Here is a 17,627-nt window from a genome sequence, read left to right on the forward strand (position 1 = left end):
CAGCAGGTAACAAAGCACATGCATGTGCTTTTTTAAAAAAATACATTTAAAGAGATGATATGTACACTTGCTCTGTGTATGGAGTTACCTGCTCTAAAGCGAAGGCTACAGGGCAATTTGTTGAAAGAAACAGTTGTAAATTTAGAGATCAGAGGCAAACAGTAACATGATCTTTAGTTCTGCGGGCAGATGTGGTCATCTGACAAATTATGTCTGTGACAGAGCTTATTTCATGAATATGTGAGGCACAGCTTTATCACACATTTGTTTGTTTGTTTGTTTATCTGAGTCAGGATCTTGCTGTCTTGCTCAGGCTTGAGTACTGTGGCACAGTCATAGCTCACTGCAGCCTTGAACTCCTGGGGTTAAGTGATCCTCCTATCTCAGCTTCCTGAACGGCCGGGACTACAGTGTGCACCACCACTGCCCAGCAAACTAAAAAACAAAAAAATTTAGAGATGGGGGGGGGGGGTCTCACTATATTGCCCAGGCTGGTCTTGAACTTCTGGCCTCATATGATCTTCCTGCCTTAGCCTCCTGAGTAGCTGAGAATACAGGCATGAGACACTGCATCCAGGGTATTTCTGACTTTTTTTCAACATTCTCTGGCTTTTAAATTCAAAGCATCCCGAAAGTCAATGAGTCACAGGATCTACGATGATGAACTAAGTTGGGACATAGTGAGGAGCAGGCAACTGAGCAACTCACTGGGGTCTTATCCTTCCCTCCAAGCATCACCATTCTGAAAGGATTCTGGAAGCACCTGCCCCTCCCCAGGAAAGAAAACATCACATCGTGACAATTTACTGAGAGCAACTAAGGAGGCTCAGAGATGATACCTTAATTTCATTCAAATATGTCACGCTTCATGTTGATTCTTCCCTTGCCTTCAGGATAGTTTTAAAAGATGTTAGACAGCAAAGATAACTCTCTGATCCAAAGCTTTTAAAATCACCAGTCTATTTTTGCTCTGTAATAGAAACGAATGTTTCAGAAAGGTACTCTTTGTCAACTTTGAGTATGAGATTCTTCAATGCCCTCTGACCTATCCATGTCTAGTAAACCATGGTGCACTTCAAGAAAAAAATCATGCTTTATACATATTATTCTATCATTAAAATTATGAATGCTGTCAAATGAAAGATGAATAAATGTAAAGTAAGCAAAAAGCTATAAAGCTGCCTGCACCATTAGGAAATGGACTGAGACAGTGACAAGGAATAACTTCTTGTTAGAGACAGGGGTAAAAGTATATAACATAGACTCGAGTTATCTAACTAGGTAATCAATCAGTTTACCAACAATATTTACAAAAACAGAATAAACTTTTTCAAGGGCCTTTTGAAATAAATACGTGGGACGTCTATGAATATTGTCTAAGGTTTAAACATTAATAACTTCATTAAAAACCTAAATGACATTAGCTTGTCATTAGTCAATGCAGTAAAATATGTTTTTATGGTCCTTACTTTCTTTTCAATGTTCTGATATTTTAGTCAATATTTTCTCATATTTTTTTCCCTAAAAGATATAAATTTCAAACATATTTATTTCCAGTCTCCAGAAAAATCGGGCATTTGCAATTTGTAATGCCATTCCTCTGGCACATCTTTGCACTTCAAGATTTCTCAAATTATATCAGCTCCACGTTTTTTCTTTCCCTCTCCCACTCCCTGCTTCCACTAAGCTACTCTGTCTTAGATATTTTCTGACTATGGTCTGGCTTGACTCCAAACCTGCAGAGGTTGAACCTCATGGTGAGGGCAGCAGGGACCCTGGGTAGGCCCCAGTTACCCTTTTCTCATGTTTATATGTCAAACAGCAAAACGACCCAAAATAACTAGAAAGAATAATGCCCACACCATTTTACAGGTAATCTTCCCCATGAGATTGAAGCCCTGCTGAAATGTTCACTCCCTGTACACAGAACATTTTCTAAGTCACCACACCTTTGCATATCATTCTCCAAGTGTTACCACTTGAAACAGCAGAGAAAACCTTAAAGGGTACATTTTAGTAAGTCATCATATGCTCATTTTGTTGTTGAAAGTTACCAAAGAAACTTTCCCTATCAATTCCAAAGACCATCTAAAGAAAGCATGCCTTCTCTTGTATGAACAATCTGGGAAGTATTTGAGACTATTTCCCTTGGCTTCTCTTTGTGTAATAATAACGATGAAACTAAATGGTGTCTATCCTAATAAGGTCGGGGGCACCTCAGGTTATTGGCAGGGCAGAATTCTGGCTTTCTTGAAAAGATGAAATGCCTGTCTTCTGAGCCAAGGGCAGCCTGCCACCTCCACCACAGTGTGCCATTGAACGTGGAGAGGGTAACAGGATGGGAAAGTGTATAGTTGACCTATTGTTTAAAAGCGACTCCAGACATCCTTATTTGCTGTGTGTTAATTGAAAGGAACCATTTGTTTGGTGGCTAAGTTTGCTTCTGAAATTTGCTAAGAACTGAGTGCTGATTTCTCAGAAAACTGAAGGCCAAGTTTAATTTTTCCAGCTTTCAACCTAATGCAGTATCCTTCTTTTTTTTTTCTAAAGAGTGAAAGCCTTAAATGGAAATCAAAGTCTGTAGCACAAGAATGAACTCTCTTTGCCTGAACTGGTGTTTAAGGAGAGCTGAAACTCTTCATTTCCTTTCTTGTTTCTGAGAAACTGGTTCAAAGGTCAAGCCTAATGGAATGTTTCAGAAGTTTTATTTTCCTTTGCAGGCTTAACGAAAGGCTTAGAGCTGACCCAATAAAATTTAGAGTATGAAGCGTTCAGTTGTTCAAGGAATTTCCATGGTTTTTCCCTTTAAAATAAATCCTATATAGATCAAAAGACAGTGCCTTGATATTTCATTAAACCAACACATATATAAATACATATAGATCCCTTTTTGCCTCTGACCATAAAGCTGTAACTGTTAATTTTTCTTTTGGATTGAGTTATCATCATGTGGACATCATTAGTACACAACTGATCAAGACATATACAATTATTATATACAATTATTAAAGCATACAAATTGTGATATGCAATTCAATCTTTAACATTATTCTATTGGAAAATGCATCACTTAATGAGTAGAGACAGGGTTTTAAAAAATTAATTTATGTATCCATGAATGAATGCTATTTATTGCTAGAATAGGACAGGTCCATATCAATCTGTAAACCTAAGATAAAATTCTAAGCCCCCCAACCGACTGAACTAATCTCCTCTTGGCCAAGGGGACCCTAGAGAAGCCTTGAAAACGGAATTCCTGGACTCATTATAGCCCTTCCCTAGCTAAACACCATTAGGCTTTCTTTCCCAAGGGCTAAACAGAAACCAGCACTTTGCAAAGACTCACTCCACCACTCTATCAACCAACCACCCGATGCTGCCCTTCCCTTTTGTGCTTTTAACAAAGCAACTGGCCAGCATTCCTGCAACATAGGAGACCACTGGCCATGGAGTGCTTCTCGCCAGTCTATGAGGACCATGCACAAATGGCTTTATGTCCTCTGCTTCACTTTCTGATGTCCAGAGCCTAACTGTAGTACATTTAAATGTTGAGTCTCCACCACAAGGTGAACATGGGATGCATGCTGCATATATGTTAGCCTATTATGCATGCATGCACCACCTCTTCGTGAATTTTCCTAGCTCCAGCTAAAACCTGCTGAATATGTACAACAAGTCACCCGTCCAGCAACAATTCTTGTTCCCTTTATCCCTCCCTTGAAGTGCTTGCTTTTTGGTTTCAACACGATGCTCTGCTTCTGGCCTGCAGGTTGTGGTACCTTCTTTCAGAAATAAAGCCCTCCTTACCAAGTATACAGATGTGTGACTTCTTTGGTCAACAAATCTATTTCTATCTGGTTTTTACAGATGCAAGAGTTGAGGTTTGTTCATAGTAATATGCAGTGAGGTTCCTGGGGAGTCAGAGGCTGGCCTTTATTTGAGAAGAGGGTGGGATTACTGTGAGAGGGACATGGAAAAGAGACTCAGGGAAGAGCTGGTAGACATTGGATGTCTTAAAACTGATTGGCAGAACCCCTCACCAATGGCATACACCATCTCAGCCTGAAAGCCACTGATCTACAATTTAAAGGGTCCAATTCCTATCGCTAACCCTGTGAAAGCATCCTGAACAGAGTTTGCAGTACTGCGGCCTTCTAGGTATACCATTCTCTCTTCTCCCTCACAAGGCCTGTAATGAGCTGTGTGCCTCCACACCCTGATCCCTTTGCTCCCTGACAGCTCAACCCCAGGTTAGGGTGCCAAACTCCATGACAATGTGTCACAAATGGGAAGGCCTTTTTCAATGAGGCAGAAGGAAAAGAGCCGGGTAACAGCGACCTCCAGATTGGATCCTCTTTAACGTTGATGTGAAATGAATCACAACTGGGGGGTCTTGTTAATGCAGATTCAGATCAATAGGTGCGTGGGGGGTGCAGCTGTGATTCTGCATTTCAAACAATGAACTCGAAGTTTCAAGGTGATGCAGAGGCATCTCCTGGGACGCATGCTGCCTGTAAAGAATGGTCTTACATCTGTCTGTGCATTGGTGACTTCTGATGACCGTCCACCTAATTGGTAAGGAGCACACACAAGGCACCATCCGATTCCTGATGACAATCACACAGCATGAAGTGCCTATGTCCACGGTCCACATTGAAGCATCTCAAGCTAGAGGATATGGTACAGGCTGAAGTTAACCAGAGAAGACAGCCTGGATATGGCTACTGCGTTGAGTCAGATGGAGGTCAAGGGCCCGTGGGAAAGGACAAAGAAGGGTGAGTGAAGCAAGGGAAAGAATAAAGCTTTGAGCTAGTGTAAGTGATTCTGGGACGATAAGTCCAGATCCCCCAGCAAACTGACAAAGCCTCAGTGGGAGAAAAAAAGAGACTTTAGGGGCATTTGGCCTGGGCTGGAAAAGGGGCAAGCATTGTCTGAAACCGTTGAAAGGCAAGTTGAAAATTTGGACTTTTTAAAGGGAATAGTTGCTCTGAGAAAAATCTAAAAGGTAAATTGTCTTCACAAACTATATTGCACCCTTCTAAAAAGTGAGTGTAAAATTTGTTGATCACATTATCAACTATATTAAACACCTGGATTCTCAAATCCAGACTTCTGATCAAATAAACGAAAACTCTAAGACTGCCAAGGTCAAGTGATCCTGGGGCCTTATTATGCCACTGAGGTTATAATTAAAAGTAGATTTACAAGGTCAAACAGGAGCAGCATCGTAACGTCATAGCTTGGTTTTTCATTTCTGCAATAAACTAGATGTGGTTGTGAAGAGATGTTTCTGATGATAAAAATTAGTGATTCAGATGTTAATGTGTGCAGAAACCATCTGGGGATCTTGTTAAAATACAGATTCTGATGCAGCAAATGTGAGGCAGGGCCTGGGATTCAGCACCCAGGTCTCAGGACCTTATTTCAGATAGCAAGGATCCCGAAAAGGTGTTAACAAGTTTAAGTTTTGGTCAGTCTAGTGTTTGTAATTTTTTAAGTACAATAATATATTTTATGGAAAAATTCAAGATATGGTAGGCTAAAGATTTCATTTCTGTGATTTTAAAACCAAAGGAATAAAATGGAAATGACAGTAATACTTATTTTGTAGAAACCATTTCATTCTCATAAGTGAGGATGTTCAATTTATCAAAGCACTAGTGATTTACTACATTAGGTTGATTTATACATATGTTTAATGGTTTAAATGGAAAATCAGAAAAACGACTTTTTTCCAAATCTCATTTTCTATAACCTACACAAACCTTTTCAAATTTAGAGCAGATAAATGTATATGTGTTGAACTGCATGTTAAATTTTAAACACTACATAAAATTCTGCCATTTTTTTTTTCGAGACAGTATCTCATTCTGTTGCCCAAGCTGGAATGCAGTGGTGTCATCACGGCTCACAGCAGCCTTGACCTCCCCAGGTTCAGGTGATCCTCCTACCTCAGCCTCTGGAGTAGCTGGGACTACAGGTGCTTGCCACCACACCTGACTATTTTTTATTTTTTTTTGTATTTCTGGTAGAGACGGGGTTTGTGATGTTGCCCAGGCTGGTCTCAAAATTCCTGGGCTCAAGCAATCTGCCCTTCTTGGCCTCCCAAAGTGCTAGGATTACAGGTGTGAGGCATTGCGTCCAACCCAAAATTCATCTTCAGAAAAGATATATCTATATGAGCAAAATGAAGGGCCACTTAATCTGCCTCCTTCTGGGCTTTCTCTCAGTGGCTACCATACTCCCAACAGCTCCCCTTTGAGGAAACATGTGCAGATTATTGCAAAATCCCACTTCAGCTGAATGTTATGGAAATTCCCACTGACCCACAGACAACTCTGCCAAGAGTGGGTGAGCTGTGTCCACCTGGACACCCACTCATGGCTCTAGACTGAGCCTCTTGTATTACTTTACTGGGCCTGCCATGCAAAATATTCTAGATTGGGTGCTTAAACAGGAGTTTATTTTCTCCCAGTTCTGGAGTCTAGAAGCCCAAGATCAAAGTGCTGGCAGCTTACATGCTGCCTGAGGCCTCTTTCCTTGGCTTGTAGATGACCAAATTCCCACTGGCCTCATGAAGTCTTTCTGTATAACCACATCTCTGACACCTCTTCCTCTTATTATAAGGACACCAGTCCTATTGGATTGGGGCTCACCCTAATGGTTTCATTTTGAGTTAATCATCCTTCTTTAAAATTTTTTGAGACAGAGTCTTGCTCTGTCGCCCAGGCTGGAGTACAGTGGCGCGATCTTGGCTCACTGCAACCTCCGCCTCCTGGGTTCAAGCGATTCACCTGCCTCAGCCTCTGAGTAGCTGGGACTACAGGCATGCACCACCACACCCAACTAATATTTATATTTTTAGTAGAGATGGCGTTTTACCATGTTGGCCAGGCTGGTCTCAAACTCCTGACCTCAGGTGATCTGCCTCCCTCGGCCTCCCAAAGTGCTGAGATTACAGGTGTGAGCCGCCATGCCTGGCCAAAGTTAATCATCTCCTTAAAGGCTTATCTCCAAATACAGTCACATTCTGAGGTATTGGGGGGTTGGGATTTCAACATACACATTTGGGGACAGAATTCAGCCTATAACACCTCTCTTAAGCAAGTCTGAATTCAGGGTGCTACAGAATTACCCACACTGGAGAGATGTAGAGAGAGCGCAGAGGCAGAAGTCCTGTGCAATAGCAGCCCAGGAAGCCAGAGCTTGGAGACCAGGAGAGAAGAAGGTGGTCAGAGGGACGCAGCAGGGTGGCAGGGTCATGAGTGCAGAGGCAGAGATCCACACTGCCAGGTTCTGCAAAGGGGCTCAGCAAATGCCCGATCCTCACGGCCATCCTCAAGGTTCCTGCCATGATCCCAAGGCAGCTTTGGTATCCAGCACCGTGATGTGTTTTTCAATGAGACTCGTCTGGCTAAGGTTGCTGAAACAGTTTCCTGTCTCTTTCATACCCCTCTGGAAACTTACAACAAGCTCCTATTGACTGAGATAACCAGAGTCTATTTCATTCCTTGCAGTCTGTAAGTGATTACTGCAGTGAATGAGCTAATGCAGCATATTACATACAGGAGCTTCAGCAGACAGTATGGGTCTGAATGATATACACATCACGCGTGGATGTACGTAAGGCTCCTGTTGTACGTTGCCTGTGTTGCCTTGATTTTTATTAAAGCAATAGTGAAGCATAATCAGACAGAAACTCGTTTCCTTTTTAAACATGAAAATTTATGGTTATAAAGAGTTCAGGCTGGGCGTGGTGGCTCATGCCTGTCATCCCAGCACTGTGGGAGGGCGAGGAGGGTGGATCACTTGAGGTCAGGAGCTCGAGTCCAGTCTGACCAACATGATGAACCCCCCCCATCCCTGCCCGTCTCTACTAAAAATACAAAAAAAATTAGCTGGGCTTGCTCGCTGGAACTGAGGAGGCAGAGGTTGCAGTGGGCCACGACAGCACCACTGCACTCCAGCCTGGGCAAGAGAGAAGATGCTGTATCCAAACAAAAAAGGAAAGAGTTCAACTTACACAGAGCAAGTGCAGACTGTGTGTGTGTCTATGTGTAAGCATAAGCGCATGGACGCTGTTCAGCAAACACACACAGTGTTTGAGTTCCTAGAGGCCAGTTTTACAATATTAGCAATATTGTCTGTTACTTTCAAGCTGATTTATAATAAATTTCAGTCTGTTAATACTTCAGTCATCTTCAAAACAAAGGAATAGCAAATACATAGCAAGGCACACTGCAGAAACGCTTCCGTTTATCTAAAAAATCCCATGCTTTGTATTTCCTTCTTTAATGTCGAAAGCACTTTTACTGCAGTATAGATGTTAATTGCCACTTATCTTAATGAGTTCTTTTCTAATATAACAGAGCCTGACTTGAAATATAGCAGACTTCTTTGTCAAGAAGAGATAGGAACAAGAGTACTGTTGGTTCCTGGAAGACAGGGGATGCTTATTTTTAATCTGCTTTCTTTGTGTTGGTTGAAAGCCTTCTGATTTAGCATTTTTGAGGTATGAGTTACTGCTTTCATCCTCAGCGTGAGGGGAAATTAACCCCTGTAGAAGTCAGAAAATAGAACTTTGGTTCTAAATGCAAAAGGCACTGTAGGAACTCCTGAGGTTATTAAAATATTAATAGAATTATGAAGTAGCTCACACAATCAGTTACTAAGGGTAATTTTTAATAAAACTATGGCAAGTCACTTTCATTTAAATGTGATCTGTTTTTAAGTTGATATGATTTTAAACATGATTATTTTTTATTTATTTCCTAGTTCACACATATGTCTGATTTTCCCATTTCAAGGGATGTGGAGCAGTGTTTACAATAATTACACTGGATAACAAAATTGGGACCCAAAAAAGATTTCTGTCGTATCAAATAATGGAATCACCCTACAAGAAGTGAATGTAAAGTTCTTCATTTATGTTAAAAACAAAATTTAAAATTTAAGATAAGATCACTGACTCATGGTTTTGCAGAAGTCACCTGTGAAAAGACTTGGCATTTTGTTTGATTCTACAGCTCAAATCGGTATGAATGTCCATTGCAATTAGAAACATGAGATTGAAAGTCAGATTTGGGTTCTGTTTCCAGCTCTCTGAGCCTCAGTTTCCCCATATGTAAAAGAGGCATTATAAAAAGTCATGTGATAGAGATTTGGGGATGATTAAATTAAATAATGAATATAAAATATTCAACACTGAGCATGGAACTTAATAATTAACTTTCATCATCACTGTTATCATTAACACTGCTATAAACGTTGTTGTCATCTTACTGTCAAGAAACCCTAAAGTGAACCCAGGTTTGCCCAAGGTAACACTTGTTCTCTTTCTATACTTGCTGGTGAGATGAGAAGCATAATATGGAGGGACATCAACCACTGTTGGGCCCTGAAGTGATAGCTCATGGAACAATGGCAGCTAGCACGGGCAGGAGCCTTGGGCATGAAAGCGAGGTGCAGGAACTGTCTCCCAAGGCCACTCTTTGAAAAAGGGATAGGTGTATTCTCAAATAATTTCAAAGGTCAGAAACAAGATCAATGAAGGAACTTACAAAAGATGCAGATTTCTGTATCAATATAAACTAGTGCATAAGGCTTGGATTATTCAAAGAAAAATAAAATGGTTCAAGAGATGGTCAGGGGCCTTTTGCTCAAGGCATCCAAGCAGGGGATGAATGGCAAGGTGTTGGGATTGCTATTAGCTTAACTGATAAACAATCTCCAGTGCTCTTCAAACTCCAGAAGTCTTTAAATTGTGAATCCAGTATTTCTCCCTTTGGACATTTCCTCAGTTAAATAAATAATTATTGAGCATTTGAAGTTAAAAGCAAACTACCCAGAGATTCACCATCTGAGAGAACTGGACTCTGAAAAATATGATATGTGATTTACCGTAAACATTTCAGTCATGTTATTTGAGTTACATGGTAACAAGTTACATAATACTGTTTAAACTACAATATTTAAAAAATATTCTTCAAGTCTTCATCTTTTTAAAAGCACTTTTATGCCAGGCACTGTAGCTCATGCTTGTAATTCCAACCCTATGGGAGGCTAAGGCAGGAGAATCACTTGAGCCCAGGAGTTCAAGACCAGCCTGGGCAGCATAGCAAGACCCCTTCTTTCAAAAAAATAACAAAAATAATAAAGGCTTGTGGCCAGCCTGTAGTCTCATCTACTTGGGAGGCTGAGGTGGGAGGATCATTTGAGCCTGGAAGTTTGATCCTGCAATGAGCTATGATCGTACCACTGTACTCTAGCCTGGGTGACAGAGCAAAAACTTGTCTCAAAAAATAAAGGCATTTTTATAGTACATTTTGTTTCCTGAGCATTCAATTCACTATATATGTGTGTGCACACATGTGCACATGTGTCATGAACAGGTAAAAAAGAAAAAGCAGCATTCGGAAAACATTCTTTACCAAGGTTTACCTAGTAATAAAATATTTATAACTAATATTCATTAATGAGATTTAATAATATAATGTCCAGCAATAAGATAAATTTTGTTACTATTTCAAAATAGCACATAAAATATAGTGGAAATGTATAAATAATTCCTTAAAAGTGCATATTGTCATACTATTAGTCAAATTTTGTGGTTTGAAATGGAACAAATCCACAGAATGAGTTTGATAGAGTCGATTGAAAGTGCAGCTGCTAATTTGGGCCCAACATCAACATTAAAAATGTGCCATTGTATGCATTCCTGTCATGATGAATAACTAAATAGAAGATAGTGTTCTATTGTAAATCGCATTCACAAAAAGTGAGATTCTTTTAGCATGTTTGAAAAATTGCTTTTGAGACAGTGTACACCAAGGATTACAACCTCCCAAAAAGGGATTAATCAAACATGATTAAAAGTTGTTGTTACTGCTACAATTTACACATTATGTCAGTAAGATGTCTTAACCATGACTTTTGTTATTTGATAGACAAGACATTTATAATACCCTTAGTATATCTGGGTATATCAGTCTTGGTGTCTTTTTTATCCATTTGTTTAATCAATCAAATTTTCAAAATAAGAATGCTTTTGTGACTTATCACTACCAACATGACTGACACTTCTTTCATATAATTTAAGAGTTATATTTGACTTTCATGTTTAAAAACAGCAGTACATAGAACTCAATATTTGGTGCAGTACCTACAAATACATTAGCTATGATAACAATCCTTAAGAGATTCACATTTTACGGAAAATAACATACAATCACGAAATAAAATCTTCTTAGCAAATGGGGCTATAAAGTGAATTCTTTATGTTTAATAAGTGATCTTCTCAGTGACTGCTGGCTTTACAAAGAAAATTGGATAAGACATTTCTGTGGGTTTTTTGTTGGAGGATAGGATGACTAGTCAAAAGAGAAAAGACCAAAGCTTTGCCACAATCCAAATGACCGAGCCAACCATTAACAAGAAAATCCGAACCCCTCAGAACCAATCCTTTTGTATCCTATGACTTAGAGTAGTAACAGAAAGCCAACACGGCTTCTCTGGTTTCAACTCTAATGATGAAGTGGAACCGTCATGACTTCAAATTATTATTCAAAATGCAGTATTTGCTTAAACACTTCTCACTGAATAATACTAAAACTCTTAAACAGAGAAAAGATACTGGTCTACAATAAGAAAAATAAGGTAGATGCCAGAAATGAAAAATACAACAGAGACCACACATCCAATAAGCAATGGATCTGGGATGCCAGAGTTACTGAGACAATTTCCTTCATTCTTCCCAACTCCTACACAGATACTGGTACCACCATTCATCCTCTGAAAAAATCATAAATAAACTCTTTCTTTTACCTTTTCACCTTTTCATTTTTTTTTGCAAAGAAATAAAAATATTCGTGCCAACATGTTCTGCAGTGTGGATTCAATCTGTGCTAACAATGTAGACGGAGGTCCGCAAACTCACCTGGCACCAATGTATTTTCAAGAAGTCATTTCACATTCTGAGTCTGCATTTATGTAAGGCATTAAATACGGGATATCAGTTTCTGTTCACAGAGGAGGATTACATCAAAGATGTAAGTAAGCCTGCTTTGAAGATTGTAATGTGCTATAAACATATGTTTATAATGATAAAGAGGCTTATATAGTCTGGTGTTTAGTGGTAAATAAAATGTTAACAAATTATCCTAACCGTATGTAAATATATTTCAAAAGCTTGAAAAGAATGAAAAGGTTTAAATAATAAGCCATAACGCCAAGATAAATAAATGTGAGTCCTAGAAGTTAAACATATTAGTTCTGGTAATATTCACCTACGAGGAATCAAATGGTAATATTTAAGGGAAAATGCAAAAACCTTGTCTTGAAAGAAGTACTATATTTTGGACTTGAAGTTTAAATTTGGCATGTCTCTTCATTAAATAAAAACATGTTGAGACATTCCTTCATTTTAGGAAAACCTGACAAGAAACCCATTAGTATAGTTTATGCTCCGTACATTTTGCATGATGCCAGATAATGAGTCCCTTTTATAATAAAGCACAATAGTTCGGTTCTGGTTCTAGATTTGTTTTTTCTTTTCTTTTCTTTTTTTCTTTTCTTTTTTTTGGTCTGTAGGTCTGAGCTTAGGATGAATTTATAATTCATATAGCACTAATTTGCATACAAATTTGACACATACAAAAGCTTAGTGGTCAATATTCTCTCATTCATTCTAACCCTTCTTATTGGTGTTTTTCTTTTCTGGTTTATAGCAGGCACTCAATAAATATAAGTGACATAATCCATAACTTGAAAAGGTAAGAGCTGTGTCAATATATTGAGAGAAGAAAAAAGGCTGTAAAAATGACAGTAACATAAAATGGAAAGGATACGCCATTTAATAAAATAAAATGCATTTAATGCATTTAATAAAATACAGAAGCTACGCTGCAGCTAGAGAAAATATAATTTGGTTTCTTATTAAGCTAAATTCCCTAATATAAAAATGTAAAGTATTTCCATTGGAGATAAAATGTTCATTGTCAATTTAAACCTACGATGTTAAATATAAACAATGTCAATTCAATTATATAATTTTGTCTTTTAGCGTTTCTTAAGGGCTCACTATTATGCTATTCCTATACATTTTCAGTAGCATATCAAGAAAGACTATTTTAAAATAGGGAATACGTTGAGGTATTTTATGATGAATATGCTTGCCATACATGCCAAGAATACTTAAGATCTGGGGCAGGTTTCAGGACTAAGACTATAAAGAGTGCTGTTGAGACTGAAAATCTAGATAACTAGGACACTGAACATAGTAAACGAAAGAATGCTTCTAATTTCTAGTAGATAACAGTAAGCATGTATTACAATTCACTTTTACAATGGTGTTATACCAAATACAATATTTAACATGGATCTTCCAAGCAGGTTTGAATTGTGCTAAAGTAGCTATCTCAACAAAAACCATAAAACGATCCCATTCTGCCTTTTATATTTGCAGAAGTGATTTCTTTTTGCAAAAGAATCTATGCCAACCCCTCAGTACAGTACACAGGAACTTGTGTGCTCCACCAGGGAAAATTTGTTGAGATGAATTTTAAGTACAACACCAGAGTCACGCCACCTGCCCTGCCATAAAGAAATATCAGCAATCTGACATATCAATAGTATTCACAGATGCAGATATATATTTATGGAACTCTATCAGCATAAATCCAATGGCTATGAATAAAACATCATTTAAGTCTCCTGGGACTCAAATCCAACTTTATAAGCAGAGCATTGCTAAACCCCTTGCCATTGATGGAAAAAAGAAAGAAAGAAAGAAAGAAAAAAAAAAACAGCAACAACAACCACAAAAACAATACCTCCATAACAACAATTTCTCTAATATATTATGCTCCTGTTTTTATCAGTCTTTAAACAACTTCATCCTAATGTTTACTTTCAGTCATGTAAAATTTCTAAATTTTCAATTTTACTACAACTGGGAAGGTGTACCCCTTTGCAATCTGATAAACAGAAATCACATGATGACAAAACATACTTCCACTGAGACAATAAAATACATGGGCCATGCTATCTGAAGTCACATGACATAGCCTCCAGTCCCCAGTTTCCCCTGCATTAAATAGACCGCTGTTTACATCTCATCAAGTAGCTAAATATCAAGCACATATAGATACTCTGATCAAAAGATCATCTTTGTTTTCGGTGGTGGAACACCAAAGATACTAGGGATCCATTGCAAACACACACATTCCAAGTCAAACAAAAGAAAACCCGAGAAAAGCCAACCCTTTAATAGTCAATGACATAAACGCAACATGACGGGAAATAAATTACAGTACCCGGTTACAAAACCTCTTTAGACATCATAGGGAAAGAAAAAGGTTTTTACCCACCTGGGATCTTTCTGAATGCTATCAATGGACGGGGACCTGGCCAAGGTGCCTTCGGGCGGGAGAGCAGGGCCGGATTTGCTGTATGGAGACTCAACAGAGGGACAATACTGCAGCTGTCGGTAGGGGTCCGCGTAATTGGAGGCCGGGCCGGCGGCATAGCTGGCCCTCTGGAAGGTGGCCGCGGCGGCATTCTGCGGGCCGTGCTGGCTGCCTGTGCGCTGCAAGGGGACGGAGTCGACACCAGGGGAAGATGGGGCTACGACAGGAAAGTAGGGACAAAGTAAAAAATTGAGGACCTGCTCACAGAAACGGTTAACCAGGTCTAGGCAGGGGCAGGGGAAGTTACACACATAAAAAATAGGGGATTCGAAAGAATAAAAAAAAATTAATCCATCATTATTTGAACCAATACATTCAACGTTATCCAGTCAAATGATAATCAGTATGCCTAAGAGACAAACCTTTCAGGTATGGGGGAACGGATCTGTTGTGTGCACATTGCTTACCCACATCCAAGAGAAGGTGTGTTTGGCTGCAATATAAACTTTGTGCAAAAGTAAAACTCAGGAGAAATATAGAGAATACTTTCTAAGGAGGCATGGGAAGTTAATTATTGTTCAAGTTGAGAAAATTCAGAATGTGTTCAGGTAATGTTAGATTATTAAGGATGTAAAACAAATTTAGCAATGTAGTCAATTTTCTTGAATCAAAGAAAATAAGAAGAAATGAGAGGGAGTGTATGAATGGGGGTGGAAATGGGGAGAAGTGGGGTTCACATCTCCATAATTAGCACAAGAACATTCAATACAGGACTGCTCTAGTTTCTGTAAAGTAACTCCCGAAAGACTTTTATATGCTTCTTTTTCAAGTGAAGCTGTCACAGGAACAAACACATTTGGTGAAGGGAGAATAAGGCAAAAACCAACCCAACTGCAAGACAGACAAAATAAAGGAGCTGACTTAGCTTTTCTGAAAGTATTTGCATCTTCTCAATGCGTCTAAATTGTTTTGAGAAGATTTTACGCTAGTTACTAAAATCAGTTTGACTATTTTCAAACTGAATTTCAATTTTTTGTTTCCCTCTTGGATTCTTTTTAGATCCTTTCATGTCATTATTTTTATCCAGTTCTCAAAATATATTTGACATCTAAGGTTTGGTTGATATATACAATGAAAATAGCATCTTTGATTTCAGTAGAATATGACCAGTTATGAACTGCTTTAATGACTGCTAGTCATGATTCACAGTAGACAACCCACTTGCTTTCTGGTGCTGTAGAGCAGACTTCATATCCAAAATACAGCCAGTGGCTAGATAGGACCATTTATGACGTGGGTGCTCTAAGGAATTGCTCTAAGGAATTAGGTTTTAATTATCAATTACACTTCTCTGACTTCCTAACCATTTCTTAGTGAACAATGATAGAGCTTACTTTATCCTCTTTTACATTAGGGGACATATGCCAAAACAGTGACAAAGGAAATTATGTCATGCTATGAAAATAATTATTTAAAGAGGTAAGGAAATTGTGTTGAAATGATGAAAAGCTGCAAAGTGAAGGGGAGGAATATACTCGAATACCAAGGATTGACTTAAGAGTTCAGGGCTCTTCTTTCCCAATGAACTTTGAAGACTTCATCTTAGAATTACAAAAATGTAGGAAAGTAGGTTCTGCGACATGACAAAAATGGCAAAAATATTTAAGAGAAACTTTATAAACAAAAAGTGCATATATTCCCAGAGGGACAATATTTTGAAATAATGAAGGTTGTCCTGATGTGTTAAGTCTCAAAATAATCAGATTAGGCTAATAAACATTAATTGCACAATCAGAAAATCTGCTTTATGTTTTTATGCAAGTCCTTGAGGATTTATCATTTCTCCAAAGTATTACCAGCATGTGTAATTAAAATCCACATTTTTACATTTATGCATAATGTGCCTTATATTAGGGTAAAAGGGATTTAAAATAGACAAGTCATAAACTTGCTCTTGGATGAACAAATGTACGGAGGTAAACCAAATTTCATTTTCTAAGCGTTGTGAATAAGCTAGCCAGAAAATCAAGGGCAAAAAAATAAAACTAAGTACATCTGGCATTTTTCAGAGATGTGCATTTTTTTTTTCCATTCAGAAACTAAGTATCAACATTTAATCTTGCTGAAAATGGTCTTCAGAAAAGAAATACTTTTCTATGCAAAATCATTTGCTATTAATGTGTTCAATACAATGATTAAAGTGTCAGAGATCAGGAAATAACATTGAAATCTAAAGAAATCTTTTTGTTAAAAAAACAACAGAATAGGTAAGGAGAACAATTTGACCACCCACACAAAAAACTCTCAAAGGACCACGAGTTAAAAGAAAATATAACAAGAAAGAGTTCAGGACAAACTCTGCCAAGCAGCGCACAAATAAATTATGAATAATATAAGAGGGACTGGTTCAAAATGTGAAAATAGGGTGGGAAATTCAATTAATTAAGCAGAAACAGGAAGGCAACATTTTGGTATGTATGGAGGAAGAAAAGGTAGAAAAAAGTTTATGAATGTTATTGGGTTCCTATTTATACTTCACTTTAGCCCCTTTCAGGGAAGCATCCTGGAGCTCTTTCAGAGCTTGGCTGCTAAAGGTGGAGAACTGGTTCCTATCCTGGCCTTTTGGTCAGTTCTTGGCACTGGACAGGTTCACCGAGCTCTCCAAGCTCCAGTTTCAATGTTATTGAAGATAAAAAATGGCTTCATGGGATCACTGTTTGATTTCAACCCAGGAAAGTGTTAAATAACTAATATGGAGAAAATATTAAACAAATGAATTATTAATATTACCACCATTAACGATGTTGAAATCAACTGACAGTAGAAAAGGGGATTGTACACTTGGCACTGGGAGAAAGGCCCTTTCACTGGGTATCAGACTATATAGCTCCTTTTGAGTGCTGGGCTCTGCTGTAAGTGCTTTATTTGTATAAATTCATGTTTTCTCCAACAATCCTTACAAGAGACTATACACATCATTTTCACCTTACAGACAGGAAACTGAGGCTCAGAGACATTAAGAACTTGCCAGAAGTCAGCTGATAATAACAAAAAAGGAACTGAAGTCCTTGGAGTTGGTTTCTAGAGTTTATGCTCATAGACACCATGGCTACCAGGGCAGGTTTAAAACCTCAAATTATCGAATTACCTAATACGGTCAGAAAACTTAGAAAAATGGAGAGGCCTAAAATGAAGGGAAATGTCTACTATAGGTACAGAGAA

At 38.4% G+C, this 17,627-nt stretch overlaps 1 protein-coding gene across 7 annotated transcripts in view; it reads right to left on the reverse strand.

The window, feature by feature from the left end:
* The window catches only part of CTNND2 (catenin delta 2), a 933,747-nt gene that overhangs the window by 345,734 nt on the left and 570,386 nt on the right, over nt 1-17,627 (reverse strand). For all 7 annotated transcript variants that reach the window (XM_026455692.1, XM_023218279.1, XM_023218276.2 and 4 more), the window contains one exon: nt 14,367-14,622. In XM_026455692.1, the coding sequence (XP_026311477.1) occupies nt 14,367-14,622 (256 nt within the window). The remainder of the gene's footprint in view (nt 1-14,366; nt 14,623-17,627) is intronic.

The sequence above is a fragment of the Piliocolobus tephrosceles genome, chromosome 4 (assembly GCF_002776525.5).
Source record: "Piliocolobus tephrosceles isolate RC106 chromosome 4, ASM277652v3, whole genome shotgun sequence".
Classification (NCBI taxonomy): domain Eukaryota; kingdom Metazoa; phylum Chordata; class Mammalia; order Primates; family Cercopithecidae; genus Piliocolobus; species Piliocolobus tephrosceles.